The following is a 25,108-nucleotide window of genomic DNA, read 5'->3' as shown; positions in this document are numbered from 1 at the left end:
GGAAATGGTCCCCGAGAATGACTCCCATCCTCTCGCGATATCTTGTCGATTTGTATTTAGGTTGGTTGCCTCCATTGCCAACAGAAACTACCCTCTGGATAATGTTATTTGATGAATAGACTTAGTTTATAGAGCCTGCTCGCGATACGGAATATATTAACGTGTTGTTAGTCTAATATTATTGGGAAGTTATGTTTGTTGTGATGTTGAGGATCGCGCGTAACTACTGGATACAATTTGACAAGACATTTAACGCTAACGTTAGCAGCTAGCTCGGGCTAGTTGTCCTTGCTGCCTGTTTGTTTCGCCAAGTTCTGTTGCAGCCACATTAGTTCGCTACGGAACCGCACTTCATCTGATAGAGTAGTTTTAACAACTCTTTGCGACGCCAGAGAACTTCAGAGAATGCTGGCGACGGGAGCAGTGAGTATCCATTATTAGTGTAACGTTGTGCGGTATCAACCCTATTAGCACACCCTTTTTAAAGAAAATATTTTATAACGTTGTCTTTAGCTTCATATAATCATTTTACACTTCCACTAACGTTATATAAAATGTAAATATTGTCGATGTCTTCTGTACCACTTAAGTCAACGTTACTTGAATGAATGAATATGTGTATATGAATAATTGTCATAATATAGTCAAATATGTGTATCAATGAAGTGATTGCGTATTGTCCAGTTGTCCCAAACACGAGATGTATCGAGATAAATACGTTACGTTGTTATCATTAGCAAAATGGCCGATAGTCAAACTTGTGTGTCTTTCCTCGCACCTTCATTACCTGCACGGGGATAATTGATGCGTTTGTGGACGATGCTCTCCTTCCTTTACAGGCCGTTACTAATGTGACAGCTCTGGCCCAGGTGGACCGGGAGAAGATCTACCAATGGATCAATGAGTTGTCCAGTCCGGAGACCAGAGAAAATGCCTTGCTGGAGCTGAGCAAGAAACGGGAGTCGGTGCCGGACCTGGCCCCCATGCTCTGGCACTCCTGTGGCACCATCGCGGCCCTGTTGCAGGTATGACCCATGTCCCACCCGTCGCTGTACCACTTGGTATGATTTCACCGGCTATACCCATTGTCCTATTGTATAAGATGCACGTAACTGATTTGTTGTCTTATTTCTTCCTTTTTTAATAGGAAATAGTGAACATCTATCCATCTATTAACCCACCTACGCTCACAGCTCACCAGTCTAACAGAGTATGCAACGCCCTGGCACTACTGCAATGTGTCGCCTCGCACCCAGAGACCAGGTAATAGGCTCTTTTAAATGGGGAAAAATGTGTCTTTTGTAGCTGGTTTAGTTTCTTTTAATGCTGAGGACACCACGCTGTCTTTAGTCTCTTTTTGTCTGTAAAAATATAAAGGGACCTTGTAGCTCAGCTCAGATATTTGAGGTGGGGGCCCGATTTTAATGGAAGGAGAAACACTGCCATTTAGTTTGTTTAAGAGTTTTATCACATCTATTCAAATGCCTTTATTTCTTTGTCCTTCACCAGATCGGCCTTTCTTGCTGCCCACATCCCTCTTTTCCTTTACCCCTTTCTGCACACTGTGAGCAAAACCCGTCCGTTTGAGTACCTGCGGCTTACCAGCCTCGGCGTCATAGGTAAACCTGACTCCTGCTTATCTATTTTATTTCTGGAACGATGGTTCTTTGCATTAATCTGGTGTCAGCGTGAATCAAGCGGTCTTTCTGTGTACCCGGCAGGTGCCCTCGTCAAAACCGACGAACAAGAAGTGATTAACTTCCTCCTCACCACTGAAATCATCCCTCTGTGTCTCCGCATCATGGAATCGGGCAGTGAGCTCTCCAAGACGGTACTTGACTGTTTCACCTGCTTTTATAACACTGCTAACTGACCTATATCCCAACTTGTATGTTGATTTACAGAAATCAATTAATACCTGTGTCCATCGGTGTTTTTCCTTAAGTCACATTTTTTAGTTGTCTTTTTTTTTCTTTCTAACAAAACGGATGTTATCGCACTTTCCTTCCAACCCGCTGCTTTTATTAATCCTTGTGTGTGTATAACTGCTTCTTATTTAACTCTCTCTTTTTTACTTTTGTTCAGTCACATAAAACTCTTCCTGTGCCTAATGTAATGTGTTGCAATGTCAGTTAAAATGTGCCCGTCCTTCACTTCCTTTGGTCTGGCAGGTTGCTACTTTCATACTGCAGAAGATTTTGTTGGATGACACAGGGCTGGCCTATATATGTCAGACGTATGAGCGCTTCTCCCACGTGGCCATGATCCTTGTAAGTGTTTTGAGAAACATCTGAGCTTTGATCAAATTAACTTTGCTCTGTAACGTTGGCCCCAACAGTCACAACGCCATATTCCTTTTGTTTTGTTTTTTACAGGGAAAAATGGTGCTCCAGCTTTCTAAAGAACCTTCAGCTCGCCTGTTGAAGCACGTTGTCCGCTGCTACCTTCGCCTCTCAGACAATCTCAGGTAGTTAACTGATGCAATATATTCTATGTCGTTGCCTTTTTTGACTTTGTTCTTCATGGACTTCATTTGACTGTTCATTTGTGTAAGATGGGTTCAATTCGCTCATAGGGATGTCCTAATGTCCCAACTTCACTACAGGAGTTGTAGTGGCCAAAAAGTGCCCCCCCCTGAAATAATGTTAGGGGAAACGCCAACAGGACTGAGAATATGACTGAAGAATTGAATTATCAGTAGTTGCCAGCTGGAGGAGCCATTACACCTTCCAGTGTGAGATGACATGGCAGCACTGAATGTTTATACTACTCTAATTATTCATTCATTGATGCTACAATCATTTCCCATGGGTTTTGTCAATCATTTACAGACTTGTTGTTTACAGATCATGTTTAAGTCATCATCAACTGTTACGTTTGAGAACGCTTATTCCATTTAGATTCAGAGTACAGCAGCAGGGGACGCTCCAGCTGAACCTCCACTTTTCATTCAACACTCTTTTCTTTTTCTTTGTCTTGTCTTCATTTCCGGTTTCATCACCAGTTTTTCTTCTTTGTGTGTCTGACCTTTTGGCTTTTCCTTCACTTGCTCTGTGCTGCCACATCCTCGCCTTGCACTGAGCAGGTCTCCTCACGTTTTACCAAAAGCCTCCACCTGTCGTGTGTGTACTATGTTTAACGAGTGTACGGTGGCTGAGAGGGGAAACGATACGGGTGAACTGGTGAACAGTCAATGCACGAGGCTTGAGAACCCCGCAGTGAGTTTATTATTTTAGAAAACGGAGCAGGCAGGTGCACATGGAGATCTCTGCTGGCCGACCGTGGCTCTCTGTGGTCCTGATGTCATCACAGAGCTCCTTCCACCATCTAGGAGCAGGACAGCAAAGAGTGGAGATCTAGTCCAGTGTTTGGCTCTCAGTGAGGAACAAGCAGCTTGATGTTGGGATGGAGGGTTTCACCAGGTCCTGGATGGAGACTGGACCCCATCCATTCACAGCATGCTACGTGAGCACCAGTGCTTTGAACTGGATGAGGCAGCCACTGGTAACCAGTGAAGAGAGGAGGAGTGTGGGAGAACTTAGGGAGGTTGAAGACAAGTGGAGCTGCTGCATTCTGGATGAGCTGCAGAGGTGGAATGGAGCAGGGAGACCTGCCAGGAGACAGTTACAATAGTCCAGGAGAGGACAAGAGCCTGAATCAGTACCTGCACCTCCTTCTGAGTGAGAAGGAGTCGTATTCTCCTGATGTTGTAGAGCGTGGACCTACAGGATCGTGTTGTCTCTGTGATCTTGGGGGTCAGGTGTCACACAGAGGTTCCATCAGTCAGAGTGGACGTCTAAACACTTTCCAAACAGTCAGGTCCTGGGTGGGAGAGTCTTTTCCCGTAAAGAGAAGTCGTTCAGTCTTGCCGGGGTTGATCTTCAGGTGGTGAGCGGACCTCCACTGAGAGATGTCAGTCAGACAGGCAGAGATCTGTTTGGGGGAAGGAGAGAATTAGTTGGGTGTCATCTGCATAGCTGAGGTAGGAGAAACCATGCGAGCGAATGACGGAGCCGAGAGAGTTGGTGTAGATGGAGAAGAGGACCCAGGGCGGAGTCCTGAGGAACTCCAGTAGTAAGAGGACACGGTTCCGACACAGATCCTTTCTAGGTTACCCGGTAGTTGCGTCCATCAAGGATGAGAGAAGAGAGAGAGCAGAGCCTGAGACACCAAGTTCCTGAAGGGAGAAGATAAGGATCAAGATGAGATGCCGTCTCTTTTTGTATCAAGACAATGACAGCGACATGGTGACCTGTGATATGTGGTGTTCGTTCCCCAGAGCCAGAGAGGCCCTGCGTCAGTGTCTGCCGGACCAGCTGAAGGACAGCACCTTCGCCCAGGTGCTGAAGGACGACACCACCACCAAGCGCTGGCTGGCACAGCTGGTGAAGAACCTGCAGGAGGGCCAGGTCACCGACGCTAGGGGCATCCCACTGGCTCCGCAGTGACACCGCTGACCCAGGAGGACTCTCATCACGGTCCAGATTTTGTATTTTTTGCCCAATGAGGCAGTAAGGGACGAAGGGAAGGACATAATGGAGAAAGATTTGCGTTTGGAGCACACCAGTTGTTGTTGTTGTTGTTGTTTATTTTTCTTCTGCCAGTATGTCACATCCACACAAGGTCCCTTGTTCACAGCTGAAAATCTGTTTTTTAAGCGCCTGACTGACTCAAAGCCTATACTGATGTTTGAGTAAAATTAAAACCAATAATGATATATTGGCTTGTATTTGTCTCTGACATTGATTTGCAAAACGGAAGATATGTCAGAGTGATATTTTACTGTTTAATAAAATACCTCACTATCAAATCAATAAAGTAATTAACGTGTGTTAAAGGAGAAACATTCATCTGACTGGAAATGAGGTGGAGCTAAAATGTACGTTAACATGCAGCCTGTAAAACCTTGATTGCTGCATTTTACCACAAGGTAATTTGTTTAAATCTGGATGTCTGTCATCACTTCTGATGTATTGATCACTACTATTGGTTAACATCAGCTATAACAACGTCTCGGTCAGCTCTCGCCTTACTTTACATTCTGTAACATTCCACTTCAGAGTAGGAACTGTTTTTCTTTTCTTTTTTTTGCTTCTTGAATTTCAAATAAGACTTTTGAATCTTCTGACTGGTCGTGTCTCTTTTTCTTCGGGGCCTTTAATTGAAATATAGCAGCCAAGCAAAACCAAGTTTGTTTCGGATTAGTTTATTGTGTGTCGTATGTGGCGGAAATACTTTTAGAGTTAGAATTGTTTAATGAATGCGATGACGTTTGAGTCTTGGCTGACAGAAGATCAGTTATTGTTTCTATCCACAGAAAGCACACAAAGTCAGAAGAGACGGCTCACCTCTGCTCACTGTGCTCACAACACTGATGAGCCTTCATTAACAGACAGTGGCCCCCCATAGTTTCCATTATCTAATAAAATGAACAAAATCCATTGCCGAAGCCTCCCATTTGTGAGCAGATCCCTGCAGGAGAAGCTCCTACGTGAGCCTGCTGCGTTGGTTCCTTCATGAGGAAACAGCATCTGAAGCGGTTCCTTTTGAACGGAGGAGAGCAGCAGTACAGTTTGAGTTTGTGGATGTTGCTCTCTGACAGTCAGACAGCTATTGTCACACTAATATTCACCCATGCATGTTGGAACTATTATTACGGCCAATCATTGCAGCGTATAAGGTAGAAATATGAATCCAATCTGCAGCATCTCCTACCATTACAGTCTTCTAAAATCTGACTTTGGGATCATTTGAGGTATTTCCCATTGCTTTATGATTACAGCCGACCCCCTAACCCTTTTCCTAGAATTGCGTTAGCTGTAATGTGTTCTGATACAGACACACCCTGCACAGCATCAGCTGTTAGCGACTGGAGGGGGGGGGGGGGGAAGACCGATGGGATGCAGACTGAGGCCAGATGCCGCGAGGGGGTCTGCGGATGGCGGAGTGAGGGAGTGGCAGGAGAGGAAGGAAGGCGGGTGGGGGGGGGGGGGGGGGCAGAGCGTACCAGCAGTGATGACTGGAATCATGTTTCCCAGACGCAGCGGGGAGAGAGGGAGGAGGCTGAGCCACATTCCCCTGCAGACACTCCTTTAAGGCTCCGCTACCCGCCCTGATCCAGGCTCCTACACATCGGACCCTCTCCTGGAGAGCTGTCCTGAAGAACACCCCCCCCCCCCCCCCCCCGGAGGTCCGACTCACAATAACACTTAGTGAGATCTTCACTTTTGGTAAGTAACTCTTTTTTTTCGAGGACGATATACAAATCCTTTGATTGACTCCTTCTTTCTCTCCTCAGCTGCATGTGGGCTCCAGCTGAGGAGATGCTATGATGACATGTACTGTACTGCCTCATGTTGCTGCCTCTGGTTCTAATTTACTGTGCAGTCCTCCCTCTTAGACCCAGTTATAAATGGATTTTTATTAGACGCTGTCTGTTGACTCGTGTGTGGAATAGTTGAGAGACAGGAAGCAGTCATGAGTTAATCTCAGGACACAGACCCCACTGTGCAGAGGAAGTAGAACGTTACCATGTTGGATAAAACAGATTCAGACTTAGATCAGAAGAACTAGAAGTACAGAAGATAAAAGCACAAAGCTGTTGACTTGTTTGTTCCTAAAGCGTCCGTTGGTCATGCACTTTGTGGTCAGTGAATCCCCTGAAGAAGTGACCTCGTGTGACTCACACAAGGAGAGAACAACATCCAAAGCACATGACCCCATGAATAAAAGCACGTAATTAGAAGTCTGCACGTTAGGCAGAGGGCTGGAAATGAAAACTTCTTTGACGTGGCCCTGAAGGCAAAGCACAACATGTTTATGGAGCAAATAGCTGTGGAAAGTATGCCTCATGGCTTTCAAACTCATTCTGTTGTATTTTTCTTTTTTCTTCAGTGAGAGTGTGGTATTTTATAGGCGTTCCTTTGCATCATCGTACTGTGGTGAAAACCTCCTCTGCTCTCTGGCGGCTGGTACGGGGCTTTGTAAGAACACACGGGCCCAGGGGAGTCCGTCTAGTTGTGTTCAGGAGACAATGGAAGGAAAGGATGGATGTCGGGCCGGAACCCTGCTGCACACACACAGTGTTTCATCCACATGCATCAGTGGAGCCACCGAGGCAGCAGCAGTTCATCAGCTGATAAGCTGCACATTGCTCCCATTCCGCCTGGCTCTCCTTTTTCTAATGTGACACATGGAAGTTTATAAGAGACAGCCATGTCTGTAAAGCATATATTTACATCTTAGTTATAAGCAATTCTGAAAACCCACATTGCTTCATAATAACAACTATAACAATTGTAGCACATTAATAAGCATTTCATAATGACCTCAGAAATTGTTGGTCACTCATGTTTTAATGAGATAATTAGCAATTAGAGGAGGATGAGGATGAGAATCCACATAATTCTCACATACCTGGAATGTAGTGTTTTTCATTAAATGTGGATTTGACACACGGCTCAGTGGGTGTGATCACTCTGCACATTGTGCACATCGCTAATGACTAAAGTGGATCAAGACTTAAACGCTGACTCGCCCTGAACACATCTTGGCATCTAGGGCCCGTACTTCCCTTAATGCTTCCAGATTGTATTCTCTGTTTTATTTATGTTCTTTTGATCTGGAGCTCAGGGACATTTCAGCAGCACTCACTTTCCAACGCTGGGGTTTGAGCCCATTTCCTACAGTTAGAAATAACGAATAGATTCCTCTATCTGTAAAGGGAACAATGTCCTTCCTTATCAGTAACTTCTCTACAGTAAGCTATTGAAGCAGGTGTGCTGACATGTTACTATTATGTTAATCTGACGCTTCATTTTGTGCGGTTATTGTTTAATATTGAGGTCATTTATGCATCATTTGAATAAACACTTACTAAACTACTTTTGTTTGGAAACAGGGGAAACCTTCTGGAAGAATTCTCTCACATCTGCTTCTGGTTAGCAACATATTTCCATTGGTATGGTTCAAGAATAGCGATGGATCCTGAAGGTTCACGTGAGTTAATGTTATTCAGACTGAAATGTGAGGATTTTGCCGTCTTAACAAAAGTTCATGATCTAATAGAAGTTAAACTCGGTTCTGTATGTCCTACTTGAATCATTAAAACATCAGAATTGGAATCTTCTCCAACAGTACCGAGTGCGTGAGGTACGACACTAGAAATACCCTTCTGACATGACCTATTGTGACCCGGTGCAGGCATCCAAGATGACCCGGATGTCAGGGTAATGATGGCGGGGTCCACTCTCAGAAAAGTCAAGTCCAAATCGTGGAAGAAGCAGCGCCATTTCCGCCTCCTGGAGGACGGCCTGACCATCTGGTACAAGTCCAGATGGTCAGGGAGGGGCCACTCCACGTGTGAGTACCAACACACTATGTTGGTCAGGACATCACTGGGTGTTCTGTTGCTTACTAAACAAGTCGGGAATTTGGGCACTTGGGTACGAGGTCAACCCAAAGTGTACCTTCATCACTTGTTTCCTTGGTTGTTAAAATAATTCTTAAGGGAACACATTCTCAGATAAAATTGTGTTTTACTAAATTACTTGGAGCTGCCATGTGTGAGCCATGCTTTGTCCAGAGGCCTCTAGCAGTTAAATGTAGCCCAATAAACCGGCCAGGTCCACAACAGCAATGGTTCAATAAAACCTCAAATCAGTAGTGAATGCACCATAAAAGGTATGAATCCTCCAAACACTGGAGCACTTAACCACTGATACCCATTGATCATGTCTCAGTCTCAGTGATTGAGGTGGAGGCTGTGCGTGAGGGACACCAGTCAGAGGTCCTGCTGAGCATCGCCGAGGAGTTCCCCCCTGACGTCTGCTTCACCTTGGTGTTTCGAGGTCGCCAAGGCAACCTGGACCTTGTGGCCGATTCGGCAGAAGAAGCCACGGCGTGGATCCAGGGAGTACGCAAGGTCCTTCACAAGGCTCAGACCATGGATGAGAAGGAGAGGCTGGACCAGTATCCTTTCACCGTGGTACAGACAAACAAGTCCTACAAGACTACAGATGAAAAACAACAATCCAGGTGAAACCTGAAGTAACAAAGGCCCATCTGATACATCTTTTCTGTGGATTTTTCCAATATAAATTTCCATCTGATTGTAACGACTTTTAAGAAGGTTCTTTGATTTTGAACTACTGATCCACAAGCCTTTACGAGCCAGAGTTTCCCTCAGCACCTTCTCAGGTGGGTCCAGGACTGGTTTCAGAAAGCTGACAAAAACAAAGACGGGAAGATGACTTTCAAAGAGGTGCGAACGCTGCTGAAGATGATGAACGTGGAGATGAATGAGGAGCACGCTCTGCATCTGTTCACGGTGACACTGACCTTTTCACCTCCTTCATGGCTCGTTTTCTGCTGTTGTTCCAAGTATTGCTCCACTCAGGGCTTTCCTCTGACAATTTCCCAACCAAAGCAGCCTGTAATAAAACCACCTTCATGTCCACAGATGGCTGACAAGTCAGAGAGCGGCTCTTTGGAAATCCAGCAGTTTGTCCATTTCTATAAGATGTTGACTCAGAGGGATGAGGTGTGGAAGGTGTTCCAGGACTACTCTGGAGATGGAGAAAAGCTATTGTTGGAGGAGCTGGAGAGCTTCCTGAGCACAGAGCAGCAGGAGGGAGAGCAGAGTTCCCAGCATGCCAAGGAGCTGATTGACAGCTACGAACCATCTGAAACAGGTGAAGAGCCCGTGTGCTTCTTCTTGTACCTTCTTTATGGAAGGTGGGTTAGATTTATCAGCTTCAGGATATGCATCAGCTCTTCTTATGGTGCATATTTATTGGACATGAATATTTAATATTTACTTTTCTAATACCAAAGTCAGTCCAAACAAACACTTATGTCAAATAGTGGTGCAGCACTTTTTGTATCTCTCTCTCTCTCTCTCTCTCTCAATGGGATTTTTCCGTTGGGTAAAAGGAATTCTTGTGGAAAATAAGCTCTGTGGTAAAACCACGTGTATGATGCTGACAGTTATTACTTCCAAAGAACACAGCTGAGTTATTTTTGAAGCATCAGTACAATCAGTTGATGTAAAGATATGAATCCAACAGTCGGCTTCATGACGTTCTATAGTCTCATGTAGCCAACTGTTAGCAACTGACCTATTTAAGACACTTATACAAGCTGCTTATTTTATATGGCATTGAAGAACGTCTCTTTAGCTTGTGTAAACCATTATTTCAATGTTTTTACAAAGACGAGGGCTACGGAAGTGAAAAAATGCAGACTCATATCCGGTTTTAGATCTTTTCCTGCAGCACTTTGTCTGTCTGGACTAAAGTAGTGAACCGACCAACCAGCAGGACACTGTGGTCCTTGGAGCCGTACATCTCCCCAGGACCTAAAGCCTGGTGCAACATTCCTAACTCATAGTTTCAGCGAGTCGTGCCTTTCTTTTGGGTCAATTGATATTCATTTAGCAAAGAATCATACCATGTTAATCGGTGAATAGCACTAAAGTCAGAAGGCAAGTCAAGTAAATTCTTTGGATCTACAAGCTCCACCCCTGGGTTGTGCTGGTGCTGTGCATAAAGCCGTCTGTGTGATGAACCCTGTGTGCAGCCAAGGAGCAGAGCGCCATGTCATTGGACGGCTTCCAGGCCTACCTGTGCTCACAGGAGGGCTCCGTCTTTAGACCTGAGCACCGGGAGCTTCACCAGGACATGAACCAGCCTCTGAGCCACTACTTCATCTCCTCCTCGCACAACACCTACCTCCTGGAGGACCAGCTGCGCGGGCTGAGCAGCCTGGAGGCGTACATCCAGTGAGGCCTGCAGCAAACACATGAATCAGTGCTTTGACAAACGTTTACCGTTTACCTGTGTGTGTGTGTGTGTGTGTGTGTTAGGGCCCTGAAGAGGGGCTGCCGCTGTGTGGAGGTGGACTGCTGGGACGGCAGTGATGGGGAACCCGTCGTTTATCATGGTCACACTTTGACCTCTAAGATTCTCTTCAGAGATGTCATCTCCACGCTGAAGGAGTACGCCTTCAAGGTGAGCAGGACCATCACATGACACACATCTCCTGAGTCACTGCGTCTCTGTTTCATCCCACTGAAATGTCAGGACTAGAACATGCAGAAGCTGTTGTGGAAACGTTTGCATGATGGAAACTCTTTAACCGTAGTCGCTTCAGTTCCATTGTAAATACGACAGAAAAGCGTGTCTTCTCTTCCCTGTTTGACAGGCATCGGACTTCCCGGTCATCCTGTCTCTTGAGAATCACTGTTGTTTGGAGCAGCAGACCGTCATGGCCCAACATCTCAGTCAAATCTTGGGGGACATGCTGCTGACTGCCCTGCTGGATGGACAGGTTCCTCAACAGCTTCCCTCTCCCCAGGTGAGAATCTGTTTGGACGTTTGGTACTAAAGGCCCAAAAGAAATCTCAAAATCCCCGAATCGTTCATGTTGCTGAACTATGTCGGAGTCATTTCCCCTCCAACAAAGAGTAATTTGTTCTTAGCAGATAGCAAATCATACCACAATAATCCAGATAAACAACACGTAGCACTCACTCTTGGAGGTGTGTTCTTGGATAATATTGAGCTTTCTTAATATCAGCGTTCTGCTTTGAGCTATTGATTAACCTTCTGGAGGTAAAGGTTTTCATCCAGTGCCATGAAACATGAGGCATCATTAACAATTCAGAGAGGTTTTTGTATGTGTGTACCTACCTATCCATCTTCCACTCATCCTGAAAGCATAAACACAATAGAACTTATAATATATTTTCCATTAGAGCACTCAGGACCATCAAAGCTCACTTGGAGTAATGCAGTAATGTTGAATTCCATCTAATAGTGGTGCATTGCTGCATTTAGTTAGGAGACAGCAACGTGCAGAAAGAGGGACCACACCTTCCAGTATGGTCTGGGCACCAAAGGCAGCTGCTTCTCAGAGACGTTGACAGACTTTCCCAGCATGCATCACTCATTCGCTACATTCAGATGACATTAATGGATTTTATTCCCGTAACTGGATTCAGTGAACCAAATAAACCGCAAAATGCCATAAACGTAGGAGGCAATTACCAAATGCCATTGTCCATTTAGACCAAGCGCTCAGCGCACCTGTGTTTGTGTTCACGTCAGCAACTGAGGGGGAAAATTCTACTCAAAGCCAAGAAAATGAATAATCCAGGAGACTGCGTTGATGAAACCCTGACGGATGAAGTTAGTGATGAGGAAGAGGTGGCCAACGAGGATGCTGAGAACCTGCCTGCAGAGGAGTGTTTGAAGGTACATACATTTGATGCTTTGGGATCCTTGATGTAATGTTTTATTTCTACGTGATTGGACCACGCCTAGACACCATGGAGACCACGTAGATAGTCCAGACCCCAGAGGATTTAATCAGGGATCGTAGATCAAGATGGATGTGAATGGAGCCATGTTGGTGGACAGGAAACTGAGATGGGACAGAAGAGACAGCGAGACGAGTGAAGGAGGACGGAGTCAGTGAAAGGAAACAGATTAAGACAACAGCTTCTATTGTGGGTTTCCTTCAAACTTCTGGGTCAGCATTTCCCTGCTGGGCCATAAGAGATTAACTGGAAGCATTTGTGGCTTTAGACATTTAATTAGAGGGGATGGAGGAGGGACCACAGTTGAAACAACATGGCTGCTTGTCTTTTTCCTGCAGACTAGATTTTGTGCATTTGTTTTTGGATTGTTGTTATTTTCTGGGTATGGATATTCGCTGCATGCTTTTTGCTTTGCTTGCTGCATTGTGAACGAGGGTTTTACTCTGTGTGTCTTTGTGTGAGTGAGCTCACTTGGACAAATTTCCATTGATCATATTGATATGGCCATAAAGTATTGAATGTAGAGTGTGTAGCTTTTAATTTGTGTTTAATGGTGCTCCATCTTAATTCAGGTTTTAGTGCATGTAATTGTTGCACAGAGTCTGCAGATAAACCATTTCTTCAAAGTATGTTATTTTCCTGTATTTGGTTTAACCTTATTCACAAGTTCAAGTTGAAATATCATTTTAGAAGTAAACAAACGACCAGGTAAGTATCATTTATTCACAGGGTTAACTGTTGAGGAGCACTTCTCACCCTAGATGTTATTATAGTGAATGTCATTTCATTTGATTGTTTCTTTTTATTCTTCACTTTTGCAGAAATCCAAACTATCCAGGGAGCTGTCTGACCTGGTGGTTTACTGCAAGAGCGTGCACTTCCATGGCTTTGAGCACGCTCGATCACAGGCCAAATGCTACGAGATGTCCTCCTTCTCCGAGTCCAAGGCCAAGAAGCTGGCTAAGGACGCAGGTGAACATGAACACAAGAACCACATCAAAAAGTCATCCCCACGTTTGTTATGATGTTTCATTATTAGGATTATATATTACATCGTTATTATAGGGTTTTTCTGTTCATGCTATATCCATTTGGTGGCTTAATCCTCCTCAGGAACAGATTTTGTGCAGTACAACACACGGCAGCTGACCAGGACCTACCCCGCTGGCCGCAGGACCGACTCGTCCAACTACAACCCCCAGGACATGTGGAACGTGGGCTGCCACATAGGTGAGTGGTTAAACCCAGCGTTGCCTCTGTCAGACATGTTGGAGTCAGTATTCACCCTCCAACACGTCTGACTCTCTCAGGGTTAGAAAGACGTGAACATTTGGCATAAAGGGCCCATTGGGACATCAATCCGCACAGTTGAATTCGATAAGAATGAATGGCATCTGAAACACACCATAATACTTTCACTGCTGGATGAAAACCGTTTTTTTTCAAAACTTTTAACCTTCATGTAACAACCTTTAAAAGTAGCTTAAATGACAGCAGAATACTTTTTAACTTTAGTTTTTCATTTATACCCAGATTTATTCAATTATACATTTTAATTTAAAATGGGATCCACTTCTAAAACTTTAAAAGATGTAACTTTAGTATTAGCATCAAAGTAAATGTTCACATAATTATTCATAATTATTGCTCTTTTTATTCCCCAAGTGGCTCTGAACTTCCAGACAGCCGGCCTGGAGATGGATCTGAACGACGGGCTGTTCGGGCAGAACGGCTCCTGCGGCTACGTCCTCAAACCCGACTTCCTGAGGGACGGCGCCACTCCGTTCAGCCCCGAGAAGCCAAGGGAGCTGCCGGGCTACAAGCCCCTCCGCCTGTCCATCCAGGTCCTCCAGGGGGTTTGATGTCCTGAGAAGATGCAACACTCTCTGGCAGTGGTGTCTAATGTGCAGGTGTGCTTGTGTACCAGGTGATCAGTGGGCAGCAGCTCCCCAAGGTGAACCAGAAAGAGGGCTCCATTGTAGACCCCCTGGTCCGAGTGGAGATCTTCGGTGTTCCTCTGGACCAGGCCAAAGAGGAGACCAGTCACATCAACAACAATGGTGAGAGCGGGGTATTGTGTTATTATATTGTTATACACCCTGACCTTTATATTGTTCTAAAGGTCAGGCTGTGAATGAATGATTCTCGCTCCTCTCCTGCAGGTTTTAACCCAGTATGGAATGAAACTTTAAATTTCGTCATCCACACGCCTCATCTGGCTCTGGTCCGCTTCGAGGTGGAGGACTACGATAAGGCCTCCAGGAACGACTTCATGGGACAGTTCACGCTTCCGTTCACGTGCATCCAAGCAGGTGAGCAACGCTTCGGCAGCTACATCTACGTCTAATGATGTTAGATCCTAATCCCTCTCTTCCTTTCCAGGATACCGTCACATCCACCTGCTCTCCAAAGATGGAACAGCCATCCCTCCCTCCTCCCTCTTTGTCCACATCAGCATCTCAGAGCTCAAATGAAGGTTGGACAAACAGTGGCCTGAAAAGGATGGTTACAGCCTGCTCCTTTGCTCTGTCTGATATGAGGCATCAGCCGGTTAGTGAGTGGACGTGCTGTGTGACATCCAGAAATAATTACATGGATCCATGGTTACATTTAACATTCCAAAGGCTTATGTTTTTACTCAAACTGAACTAAGCACATCAGCGTTAAGATTTTCTGTCACTTTACCGTCGCTCAGAACTTCATCAGGTGGGTTAAAGTTCACATTGCACCTCTATGTGTCAGAAATCCTATTAAGTTATTACATTATTCACTGAAACAAGATATTACATCTCTCTAATCAAGGACTTATTTTAAATAGCTTCAATCAGTAATAGAAAGTCATTATGAAATAAGGTTGATGCATGTCCCAACAAGGAACTAAATAACTACGATTCTAATCTTAACTTTTTAACAACATATCTTTAACTGCTTACATGAAGGATAACTGCATGTCTATAATGTAAAAATACCCCATCTGCCTTTTAATATATTGTGTATGCAGAAGTGACAGCACCTGATATAACTGACATGTAATAGAATGTGAAACTGTATTATCAACATTCTACAATGAATCACTCAGAACTTTGCATCGTTACTGTACATTTAGTGGCCTGCTTGAGTTATTTCTATATCAACATACTAATGTACTTATTCTACAATGAAGGTTGTGTATAATGTACATAGCCCTGTAAATAAATGCATTTTCTGAATGGTTCAAAAAAACATTTTTTCATTGATGTTCATTTAGTCACTTTACAACTTTTCAAGGGACTTGGACACACCGGCCTTTTAATCCACATTCCCTGATTTAACCTCTTACTGCGTCAGCTCCACAATGATTGCCTTTTACCATCTGAATTGCCCACACTGAGAATATTGTGGCTTCTCTTCAGCGTTTGGTCTCGCTGTCTTCTTCCCTTTGCACGACCACGTCTTTGCTCCTTGCATCGTCTCCAATTCCCTCCTCCTCCTCCTCCTCCTCCTCCGCTGCTGCTGCTTTCTCGCCCAGCGTCCCCTGCAAGGCCTCCTTCAGGGTCAGGCTGACCGCCTGCGAGTCCTTGACCACCCCCTGCTCCACCGACACCTCTGGATGGTGCCTCCGCAGATGCTTGACCACCTGGAACTTCTGCTTGGCCCGGTAGGAGCAGTGGCGGCAGCAGAAGGGCTGCTGCTTGGTGTGCGAGAGGAAGTGATGGCGGAGGCCCGCGGGCCAGCGGAAGGCCTTGTGGCACGAGCCGCACGAGTAGGGCCGCTCGTCGCTGTGCTGCCGCTGATGGGTCTTCAGGATGAAACTGGTCTTGAAGGCCTTGCCGCATTTCTCGCAGACGTAGGGCCGCAGGTCGCAGTGCTGCGTGTCGCGGTGGGCGCGGAGCGCGTCCGCTCGGTTGGTGCGGTAGTCGCACTCGTCACAGGCGTGCGGCTTGTCCCCTGCAGGAGACAACCCATCGGTTTAAACTCTGAACCTCGCTTACAAACACAGATGACAGAGATAAAGCAAAAGAGAAAGAAGCTTTATTAATGTTTCTGCCTGTGGGGCAGCGGTACCTGTGTGCTTGGTCATGTGATACTTCAGCTGAGTCGCCCACTTGCATTTGTAGCCACAATCAGGACAAAGGTACTTCTTCTCTTCTTGGTGAACCCTCATGTGAAGCTACGGTAGAAACGATTAGGAAACATTATCGTCGATAAATAATCATGGATTCTTTAAATGTGCCAAAACATTTTGCAAACATGCTTCGCTTTGTGCCAAAAGTTAGATGAGGTCTCTTGTGAGGTCAGCTGGTTAGCTTAGCTTAGCATAAAGGTTGGGAACAGTGGGGAAACTGCTAACAAAACTCCTTTATATGGCTATAAATGTCTTGGCTTGTTGCTATGACAATTCAGTTTTTGTCCACATGAATAAATAAATAAACTAGAAAATGCATTTCCTGCTGAAAATGCGTTGGAATGCAAAAAGCTGAAATTAATTTCAAAAAGTTGCTTAAAGTACAGAAATGAAACAAGCTGAAATTATTCTAAACATTGCTGAAAGAATAGAAAAAGCTGAAATACATAAATGTGAAAAGCTGAAATGAACTTGAAAGAATTGCAAAAAAACTGAAATGGGAGAAGCTTCTATGAATTTGAAATCACAGACATAATAAAGGCTGAAATTAATTTCAAAAAGTTGCTTAAAGTGCAACATGCTGAAATTATTCTAAACATTGCTGAAATAGAAAAGGCTGAAATACATTTAAAAATTGCTGAAAATACAGAAATGAGAAAAGCTGAAACGAACTTGAAAGAATTGAAAAAAAAGAAATGGGAGAAGCTTCTATGAATTTGAAATCACAGAAATAATAAAAGCTGAAATTAATTTAAACGTTACTGAAAGAATAGAAATAGGAAAAGCTGAGAATTAAAAAAACTACATTTTTTGTAGTAATATAAGGTTTAGTACTATAGTTGTAATTGTGGTACTAGTGGTACTAGCAGCAGTAGAAGAAGTAAGTACTAGTTTCACTAGTATTTGAAAGCAATTGTGGTGTACCTATTGTTGAGGTACAGATAATCATTGAGGCTTTTATTTTGAAATAATGGTACTAGTGGTACTAGCAGCAGTAGAAGAAGTAAGTACTAGTTTCACTAGTATTTGAAAGCAATTGTGCTGTACCTATTGTAGAGGTACAGATAATCATTGAGGCTTTTATTTTGAAATAATGGAATTGGGTGGGGGGGGTTTGGGAGACAGAATGTTTGTTATTTAAAGCAAATGGACTTGGTAAAATAGAGTTGTACAGCGCTCTTCTAGTCTTCTGACCACTCAAAGCACCTTAACACTACATAACATCATTCACCCATTCACACAGCAATGACAGGACCTACCATACACAGTGGCACCTGCCCAACCAGTAACTAACATTCACACACACTGTAGTCACAGCTAGAGGAACAATGCTGGGATTAAGCGTCTTGCCCAAGGACACATTGACATGCAGGTTAGCCGGGCCTGGGATCAGACCGCCAACCCTCTGATTGGAGGACGGACGCGCTGCCCACTCACCCACAGTCGCACTAAGCTAATAAAACTAAAGTTTATAATTGATGGGCCTCAAACATTACAGGAAGAAATCCCTCCATTGGGGTTGAAATACTAGTACTAGTAATATTAGTAGTAGTAAAAGTCATTTTACTAATAATACCAGTTGAAATACTAGAAGTACTACTAGAAGTACTAGAAATATTAGTAGTGGTTGTAGTACTATTTGAATAAGCAATACGTATTCAACAAAACAGCTTTATCCTAAGCTTCATGTTTAAATAACATAATCATTGCAGCTTTTATTTTGAAATGATGGTATTGGGTGAGTGGGTGGGGGGGTGGGGGGGGTTGAGAGACAGTATATATTATTTAATAGGCCTCATCAAACATTACAGTAAGAATCCCCTTCATGGCGGTTTGAAATGATGAGAGAAGGTGGAGAGAAGGAGGTCATGTCAGGCTGCACTAATCAGCTAATTAGGATCAGCTGTGAGTCACAGAAAGAGCCCCAGCTCGTTGGCGCGGCAACGGAGCAGCTGCACTTAGCTCACAGACAGTTACTGAGAACCCACACCTCAAACAAATGCTTCCTGGAGCAAAACTATTTGGAGTAGCCAAAAAATAATGACATTTTGAGAGACACAAGACTCTACCGAACGATTGAGTGTAGTTTTTATGTCTCTATGTGTTTTAAAACTGCTCTACCAGCAGTTTACAAAACATGGACCCTCTCTTGTCTTCCGACTTTGTCTGCACTCAAGCGCCCACTCTAAATTCAAAAAGGACCCCAAAACTAGTCAAACATAATTAGTGATTATGAAAAAAGTATAATAGATATCAACAAGCTGTTTTTTTAATATAATTGTTAAGACTTGTGTCACCATTTTAAAGTTTAAATGGTGTCTCTAGCTGAAAGATTGGAAGAGCTGAAAAAGTTGAAAGTTGAACAAGTTTTGAGAGGATTTGAAAATTTATTCCATTGGAAACCATGTTAAAAAGGTTGATGTTTTTAATTTATATTAATTCAATTATAAGAGCTAAAAAGCTGAAAAGTCATAGCACCCCTCTCCTGAAGGAGCTGAACATTTTAATATTTGAATGGTCTTAATAGCTGAAAGTGTGAAGGAGTTGAAAGGTGCGGCGGAAGAAATAGAATAATAAAAATTAAAAAAAAAAGGCGGAATAAAGAAAAGAAGAACAATACTTGGAATGCTTGAAGCATTCCAACTAATAATAAAGTTTACCCCGGTACCCATATTATTATTAAGGAATAATGAAAGAGATCTATGCTGACGCTATGAACTCTGGGTGTTACCTTCAACCTGGACGGGTCGCTGCACGTGTAGCTGCACCGCTCGCAGCTGTACGGCTTCTCTCCCGTGTGGATGCGAATGTGCCACGTGATCTTCTGCTTGTTCCGGCTGGCGTACTCGCAGTCCGTGCACTTGTACAGGCGCTGGCCCCCATGTGACCGGAGGTGCTGCTCCAGCACCAGCTGATGGCGGCAAGCGAACGGACAGGAGCTGCACTTGAAGGGCTTTTCCTGCGCAGAGCCCTCCTCGTGCTCGCCCAGGAGGTGCCGCGCTAACAGCTGCCGCGTTTTGGCGCCAAAGGGGCACAGCTGACACCGATGTGGCAGGTGGGTGTCGAGGCCCTCCCCGGTCCACTTCACCCCGGGGCGCTCGCTCTCACACCGGCTCTTCGGCGAGCCCTCGCTGCCGCGCGGGGACCCGACCTGGAGGCGGTGCGCACGCTTGCGGTGGTTTCTCAGCGCGACTTCCGAACTGAAGCGGGCCTCGCAGTGAGCGCAGGCGTGGCGCGGCCCCCCGGCGTGGCTCCGGAGGTCGTGGCGCCTCACGTCCTCCAGCGTGTAGCCGCTGAAGTCACAGAGCGGGCAGAAGTGCGTGGGCCGCTTGTCGTGGACGCGCGCCTTGTGCTGCCGCAATTTGGCGGCGGCGCCGAAGGTCTTGTCACACGCGTCGCAACTGTGGCGGCCGACCCCCGTGTGGAGGGACAGGTGCTGGTCCAGGCGGTAGCGCCTCGCGGTGCTGAAAGGGCAGAAGCCACAGCGGTGAGGGCGGCGCCGCTCCTGCGTACAGGCCAAGGTGCAGAGTTTAGCCGGGGCCCCTTCCCCGTCGTTGTGGGCCCGGGTCATGTGACGGGTCAAGGAGGTCGGAGATGTGGTCACCAGTGGACACATGGTGCACTGGAGCTGGTCTGGCTTCAGGCAGCCTCTCTTTTCATGGCTGTCCAATGCCCTTTTCTGACTGCACTTAAACGCGCAGCTCGGACAGGACAGCAGTTTTGCTTTTCCTGAAACGTTGCCGTCTTTCCGCTCTTCCACCTCTTCTTGGTCGTGGACCACCTCGAGACGGAGCTCATCCCCCACTGCAGGAACAATCGGACTCTCGCATTTCTTTAAGATCTTTCTGCAGAGAGAGAGGTGTCGCTCGACTGTTGTGAGCCTGATTGACGAAAAACTGCACAGTTTGCATTTAAATTTTCCGTCTTTTTTGGCGTGAAGGGATCTGAGCAGTGGAGTAAATTGTTGTTGTTTGCTAGAGGAAAACCGCTTCTTTGAAAGTGTAACTTGAGAACGTTGTTTCGTCTGAACAAACCCTTTACATTTTTTGTCGGTGGAATCCCGACTGAGGAGTTCCAGCGGATCAGCATTCGATGCATCAATTTGCTCCGATCCTCCTTGACCTTCAGAAGACTTGTCTTGCCTGGTTATTGGAGGAAGCGCCGGGCACTTGTTGGCCCGGTGGCTGTCGAGGCCTCGCTTCTGTCGGAATTGAGCCCCACAATCGTGGCACTTGTGTCCCTTTGTCCCCCCGCAGCAGGAGGCCTGCAACGCGCTCTGCCTGCGGCTTACGGAGGAGCACCGCTCGCATCGATGGACGTCTTTGGAAGGCACCACGAGCATCTGCACCCTTCCCTCCAAAACCATGGCATCCGCTTGGTCCTTGTCGTGCTTCTTCATGGCTTTCAGGCGGATCTCAGATTCTGACGGCTTGTTCTGCTCGGAGGGAAAAGTGGAAGCGAGCGACCGGCCGCCATTCTCCCCCGTAGATGTCTGACACTGCCGAGGTACTACTGGTTGACTTGTATCACTCAGAGGAACAAAGGTATCATCTGAATCACTTTGTCCACCTTCTGCATCCGCCGTGGCGATGTTGTCTTCCTCTGATGAAGATGTGCAGGAGTCTACCTCCTCTTGTGGTACGTCAACGCCTTTGTGATCTGGATGGTCAGTGCTTGGAGTTTGATTCGTGCAATGTCCTTCCTGACTTTGCAGAGGAGGAGAAGAAGAGGTCTGATAGTCTGTGGTTGATAGTGTGGTTAAGACAAGAGTGCAGTACTCCTCCGGACTGTTAGAAACGCCGTCATTAGCAACCTCCAAAGCATCCACAGACTCTCCAGTACGTGAACCATCTTTGGATTGTTTGCCGGCACAATGATCTGCAGAGTCATGTTCTCTATGACAGGGAGGTTCTTCACAAGCTGCTGGTTCAGCCTGCTCATGAACTACTCGGGGCTTATCGTAGAAGTCCTGGGAGAACTCTGTTGAGTTCCTCTCCTTTTCCTTTGCGGCGTAGTTCTCCAGCCACGCTTTGTCCCCAGGTACGTAGCCGTGAGCTTTCCTCTTGTGCAGAAAGAGGCTGATGCTACTGAAGGAGCAATAGAAGCAGAGCGCACACCGGAACTCTTTCAGCTTGGTGTGTTTGCAGTTCTCGTGGTTCTGAAGGGCCTGTCTGTAGCAGGTCGTGTACGTGCAGTATTTGCACTTTAGGATTGACGGCGGCGTCTCCTGACCCGAGTGTTTGGCCACCATGTGGTTGCGGAGCTCATATTTGCGCTTGCAGGCGTAAGCGCAGATCTCGCACATGAGTGATTTGGCCTGATGTCGTAGTTTGTGGCTATTGAGCTGGTCCATGCGGTGACAGCGGTAGGGACACTGGTCACACCGATACCTGGAGCAGACAGGACGTTTGGTCACAACAGAACATTGAAGCCCTTTGGGATTCAAGGGAATACATCTATATGAGCAACTAAACTCTGTGAAAACACATCATTTTTTGATAATTCTGTTTGTACTCAGCATTGCATTTACACTGGGAAACATGTGGTTGTATAGAACCAACTGAAGGCTCTACCTGAGGTCTCCAGAATGTTTCCTCATATGGACACTCAGATAGTGCTTCCATTTAGTGACGTAGCCACATTCAGCGCACATATAGTTCTTGTCATCCGAGTGAGTGAGCATATGTCTGGAGAGGTAGGACTCATCTCGGCATCTGAAGTCACACAGGCTACACTTGTGGGGCTTCTCACCTGGAACAGAGAAAAACATTTACACCGGAAGTGGGAATAGCACAAAAGCTAACCGCCTGACTCTGCAAGGCGGGAATCAGGAGAGAAAACAGCTCTCAGCTCACCGCTGTGCATCAGCATGTGCCGCTTCAAGCCCCGCTCATGCGAGGTCACGTAGCTGCACTGAGAGCAGCGATGGATCTTCTCGCTGGCGTGCAGATGGCCGACGTGCTGCCTGAACTCCACGGGGTTGAACGTGACGAAGGAGCAAAAGTCGCAGCAAAGCTGGTGGTTTCCCGGGTGGCCGTGGCGTTGGTGTTGGAGGAGGACGGCCTTATTGGAACAAGAGAAATCACACTGCGAGCAGTGGTAGGCGAGGTGCTTCCGGTAATGAGCCTGCATGTCCGTCTCACTCTGGAAGACGGCGCCACAGGCGTGATGGCGACACTCTACAGCCGTGACCCCATGCGCCTCGGCGCTGTGCCGGAGAAGCTCTTTGGGCACAGAACTGTGGAAGGAACAGCCCTCTCGGAAGCAGGCCGCCGGCTCGCTGCCCGACACGATGTTGTGCGTCTTCATGTGGGCCTTGAGCGACCTGCTCTGGTGGAAGCTTTGACCACAGCTGGGGCAGGGATAGGTGCGAGCGTTCCCGCCGCCCTCGGCCTCGTCGGCGTGCACGCTGGCCACGTGGCGGCGGATCGCATTCCGCTCCACGGCAGAATATTCACACAAGTGGCACCGGTGAACCTTGTGACCCGCCTCGCGGAGCCGATGGAGGCGCAGCTTGCTCTTGCTGGTGAAGTAGCGCTTGCAGTTGGGACACTGGAGGCTGGGGTCGGGGAAATGTAGGTGGAGGTGCTCCTGCAGGTGGGAGCGCATCTTGAAGCAGCGTCGACACTTGGGGCAGGTGTGGGTGCGATAGGTTTGCTCGGATCCCTCCGCCAGGTACTCTGATGGACAAGAACATGCAGAATTACTGTTGAGTGTAGTGACGTTTTTCGATAAAAACTATGCTTTTAGTTGCTTAAACCACATAAATTAATAAAGGTGCATTTATTCCAGCATACAGATCATAGGGCATGGTCGATCGCTTGTATGTTCTAAAGGAACATCTGTTTGCTTGATTAATAAATATTACTTATATATATATATAAGGCACAATAAGAAACCCGTGTTTGAGTGGTGTACCTTTGGATGGCAGCGATGCAGCCTTCAGTGCTGAAGGTTTGTCTCTTTCCACTGCTTTCCTCGCTCTTTTGATGTTGCACCTTTCTCCCTCAGACGAGTCTTCGTTCCTGTCTTCTGTTAACGATGATGCATGAACTGGTTTTGGGATTAGCGCTCTCTTCGGCCTGCCAGGAGCGTGAGGTCGGTGGCTTCCATTAGTGAGTTCCGTGGCTGCAGTCTCCTTATCTATCAACATATGAGCAAACACTTCAATGTAAAAAGGAACAAAGCACAGGTTTAACGGATCCCTGCATGTGTTCAACATAACAACACACCGGTTTACCTTGAGCGGCAGGCGGCCGATGGTTGTGCTGCATAAGGTGGTCATTCATGTCTTTGCCATTCAACGTGACAAACTGACACTGAAAGCAGCCGAAGGGCATGTGGCCCCGGAAGTGTCTCTCCATCTCATCCTGTGTGAGGAATGACACTTTGCAGGACCGCAGGTTGCAAGGAACCAGGGTGAGGCCATGTGTGGACATCAGGTGGGCTTGATATTCCTGGCGGCCCGCGCTGCTGAAGCGACAGCCCTGCTCGGTGCAGGGGAACGGGCCTTCAGGTCCGCGCCCGCTGTGGGCGACTCTGAAGTGGCGCTTCAGGAGACCCGGCCCAGAAAAAACCTCACTGCACTGAGAGCATTTGTAGCCCCCCATCTTTTCCCGCCCGGACGGAGGGGTTGGCCTTTCTGAACCGAGGTGCGAGGTAAACAGGCCGATGTCTGACAGTGCGCTACATCCATGAGGCTCCATGATGTCTGAAAATAAAAGGAACAGCCTTGTTGGTTACAATTGAATAGATGGCAAAAAGGTAGGATTCATGTTTTTCACAAATTTATACATATTTCACAAATCAAGACCACGTCTTCAGTACAAAGTTCAATTGGAGAATGTACACAATGTGGATGGTGCTGAGAAACATAGAAAAGGATTCTTCTGTTTCATCTGCGATATTTGAAGGCATGAAATGCTTTACTGTAGATTAAATTCTGTTCACCTTCCCTCTACCAGTGATATAGACATATAGAAGTGATATGGACATTTATATAACATAGATATGTAGAAATAACACATCTCCAAGACAAATAGGTTCACTGCAATAGCTCTCAGCAGAACAATAGAGCATCGAACTGAGCCCATTACAGATGTTACAGTGACTTAGCTTGGTACAATACATCGTCTTTTCTACTGTGGATACTTGATGGACATTAGATACGCTGCATCCCTGCAGGATGAACCGCGGACTTTAAACCGTAGAGTTTAAACCGTAGACTTTAAACCGTAGAGTTTAAGCCGTAGACTTTAAACCGTAGAGTTTAAACCGTAGACTTTAAACCGTAGACTTTAAGCCGTAGACTTTAAGCTAGCGGCAGGATGTCGATCTACTGCCTGAGTTTCCGCGGTACATTCGATCCGAAACACACAATACCGACCATTCTCCATTTGACAGCATCCGGCTCGTAAAACTAATCTTTTCTGCGATGGTTTTCTTTATTCATAGCGGCCGGAGTTTAATTTACTTTATCATGAAAAATGTAATCATGATAGTTTAAATATACGCTTGAGACTGAGCTACCGTTAGTTAGCTCGCTTCTTCTTCATTTGGTCGCTATCCGAGTAACTGCTAGCTGTTCATGTTGCCGCTTCGGTCCGTACAGTCTAATGTGTAAAATGAATAAATAATGCCATTCGCATTTAAAACATTTATCCAACAGTTAACGTTAGTTGTCA

At 46.1% G+C, this 25,108-nt stretch overlaps 3 protein-coding genes across 6 annotated transcripts; 2 read left to right on the top strand and 1 right to left on the bottom strand.

Moving 5' to 3' along the window:
• Nucleotides 1-40: 40 nt before the first annotated feature.
• Nucleotides 41-5,125, top strand: cnot9 (CCR4-NOT transcription complex subunit 9). Of its 2 annotated transcripts, XM_037487853.2 has the most exons (8): nucleotides 45-423; nucleotides 840-1,025; nucleotides 1,148-1,263; nucleotides 1,510-1,619; nucleotides 1,722-1,831; nucleotides 2,172-2,270; nucleotides 2,376-2,467; nucleotides 4,280-5,125. In XM_037487853.2, exons 1-8 carry the CDS (start codon nucleotides 406-408, stop codon nucleotides 4,446-4,448), a joined length of 900 nt encoding a protein of 299 aa, XP_037343750.1. In that variant the 5' UTR covers nucleotides 45-405; the 3' UTR covers nucleotides 4,449-5,125. The 2 variants fall into 2 exon arrangements, with proteins under 2 accessions (XP_037343749.1, XP_037343750.1); XM_037487852.2 differs by having other exon boundaries at nucleotides 41-423; nucleotides 1,510-1,831.
• A 1,043-nt stretch (nucleotides 5,126-6,168) lies between these two features.
• On the top strand, nucleotides 6,169-15,448 carry plcd4b (phospholipase C, delta 4b). 2 transcript variants are annotated; one of them, XM_037488165.2, is made up of 16 exons: nucleotides 6,169-6,230; nucleotides 7,901-7,998; nucleotides 8,203-8,361; nucleotides 8,742-8,970; nucleotides 9,199-9,262; nucleotides 9,461-9,692; nucleotides 10,579-10,780; nucleotides 10,865-11,009; nucleotides 11,203-11,355; nucleotides 12,108-12,254; nucleotides 13,141-13,291; nucleotides 13,433-13,549; nucleotides 13,985-14,163; nucleotides 14,247-14,379; nucleotides 14,482-14,631; nucleotides 14,702-15,448. In XM_037488165.2, exons 2-16 carry the CDS (start codon nucleotides 7,980-7,982, stop codon nucleotides 14,791-14,793), a joined length of 2,172 nt encoding a protein of 723 aa, XP_037344062.2. In that variant the 5' UTR covers nucleotides 6,169-6,230; nucleotides 7,901-7,979; the 3' UTR covers nucleotides 14,794-15,448. The 2 variants fall into 2 exon arrangements, with proteins under 2 accessions (XP_037344062.2, XP_062420805.1); XM_062564821.1 differs by having other exon boundaries at nucleotides 9,199-9,328.
• znf142 (zinc finger protein 142) lies at nucleotides 15,442-25,108 on the bottom strand. Of its 2 annotated transcripts, none has more exons than XM_037488160.2 (8): nucleotides 24,811-25,108; nucleotides 23,665-24,135; nucleotides 23,343-23,567; nucleotides 22,280-23,104; nucleotides 21,998-22,175; nucleotides 19,156-21,814; nucleotides 16,364-16,469; nucleotides 15,442-16,246 (listed from the first exon to the last, which is right to left on the bottom strand). In XM_037488160.2, the coding sequence occupies exons 1-8, from the start codon at nucleotides 24,818-24,820 to the stop codon at nucleotides 15,708-15,710; spliced, it is 5,013 nt and encodes a 1,670-aa protein (XP_037344057.2). In that variant the 5' UTR covers nucleotides 24,821-25,108; the 3' UTR covers nucleotides 15,442-15,707. The 2 variants fall into 2 exon arrangements, with proteins under 2 accessions (XP_037344057.2, XP_037344058.2); XM_037488161.2 differs by having other exon boundaries at nucleotides 24,954-25,105.

The sequence above is a fragment of the Pungitius pungitius genome, chromosome 10 (genome assembly GCF_949316345.1).
Source record: "Pungitius pungitius chromosome 10, fPunPun2.1, whole genome shotgun sequence".
NCBI lineage: Eukaryota > Metazoa > Chordata > Actinopteri > Perciformes > Gasterosteidae > Pungitius > Pungitius pungitius.
This window is presented reverse-complemented; position numbering and strand designations above follow the sequence as displayed.

What these genes read in the sequence shown, in the direction of transcription:
- cnot9 (XM_037487852.2), top strand. An exon ending in CCATCGCGGCCCTGTTGCAG is followed by an intron (nt 1,026 to 1,147) that starts GTATGACCCATG and finishes CTTTTTTAATAG; the next exon opens with GAAATAGTGAACATCTATCC. An exon ending in CGCCTCTCAGACAATCTCAG is followed by an intron (nt 2,468 to 4,279) that starts GTAGTTAACTGA and finishes TTCGTTCCCCAG; the next exon opens with AGCCAGAGAGGCCCTGCGTC.
- plcd4b (XM_062564821.1), top strand. An exon ending in AGGGAGGGGCCACTCCACGT is followed by an intron (nt 8,362 to 8,741) that starts GTGAGTACCAAC and finishes ATCATGTCTCAG; the next exon opens with TCTCAGTGATTGAGGTGGAG. An exon ending in TGAAGGAGTACGCCTTCAAG is followed by an intron (nt 11,010 to 11,202) that starts GTGAGCAGGACC and finishes CCTGTTTGACAG; the next exon opens with GCATCGGACTTCCCGGTCAT.
- znf142 (XM_037488160.2), bottom strand. An exon ending in TGCATCGCTGCCATCCAAAG is followed by an intron (nt 23,105 to 23,342) that starts GTACACCACTCA and finishes CTTGTCCATCAG; the next exon opens with AGTACCTGGCGGAGGGATCC. An exon ending in TCACATGACCAAGCACACAG is followed by an intron (nt 16,247 to 16,363) that starts GTACCGCTGCCC and finishes TGTCTCCTGCAG; the next exon opens with GGGACAAGCCGCACGCCTGT.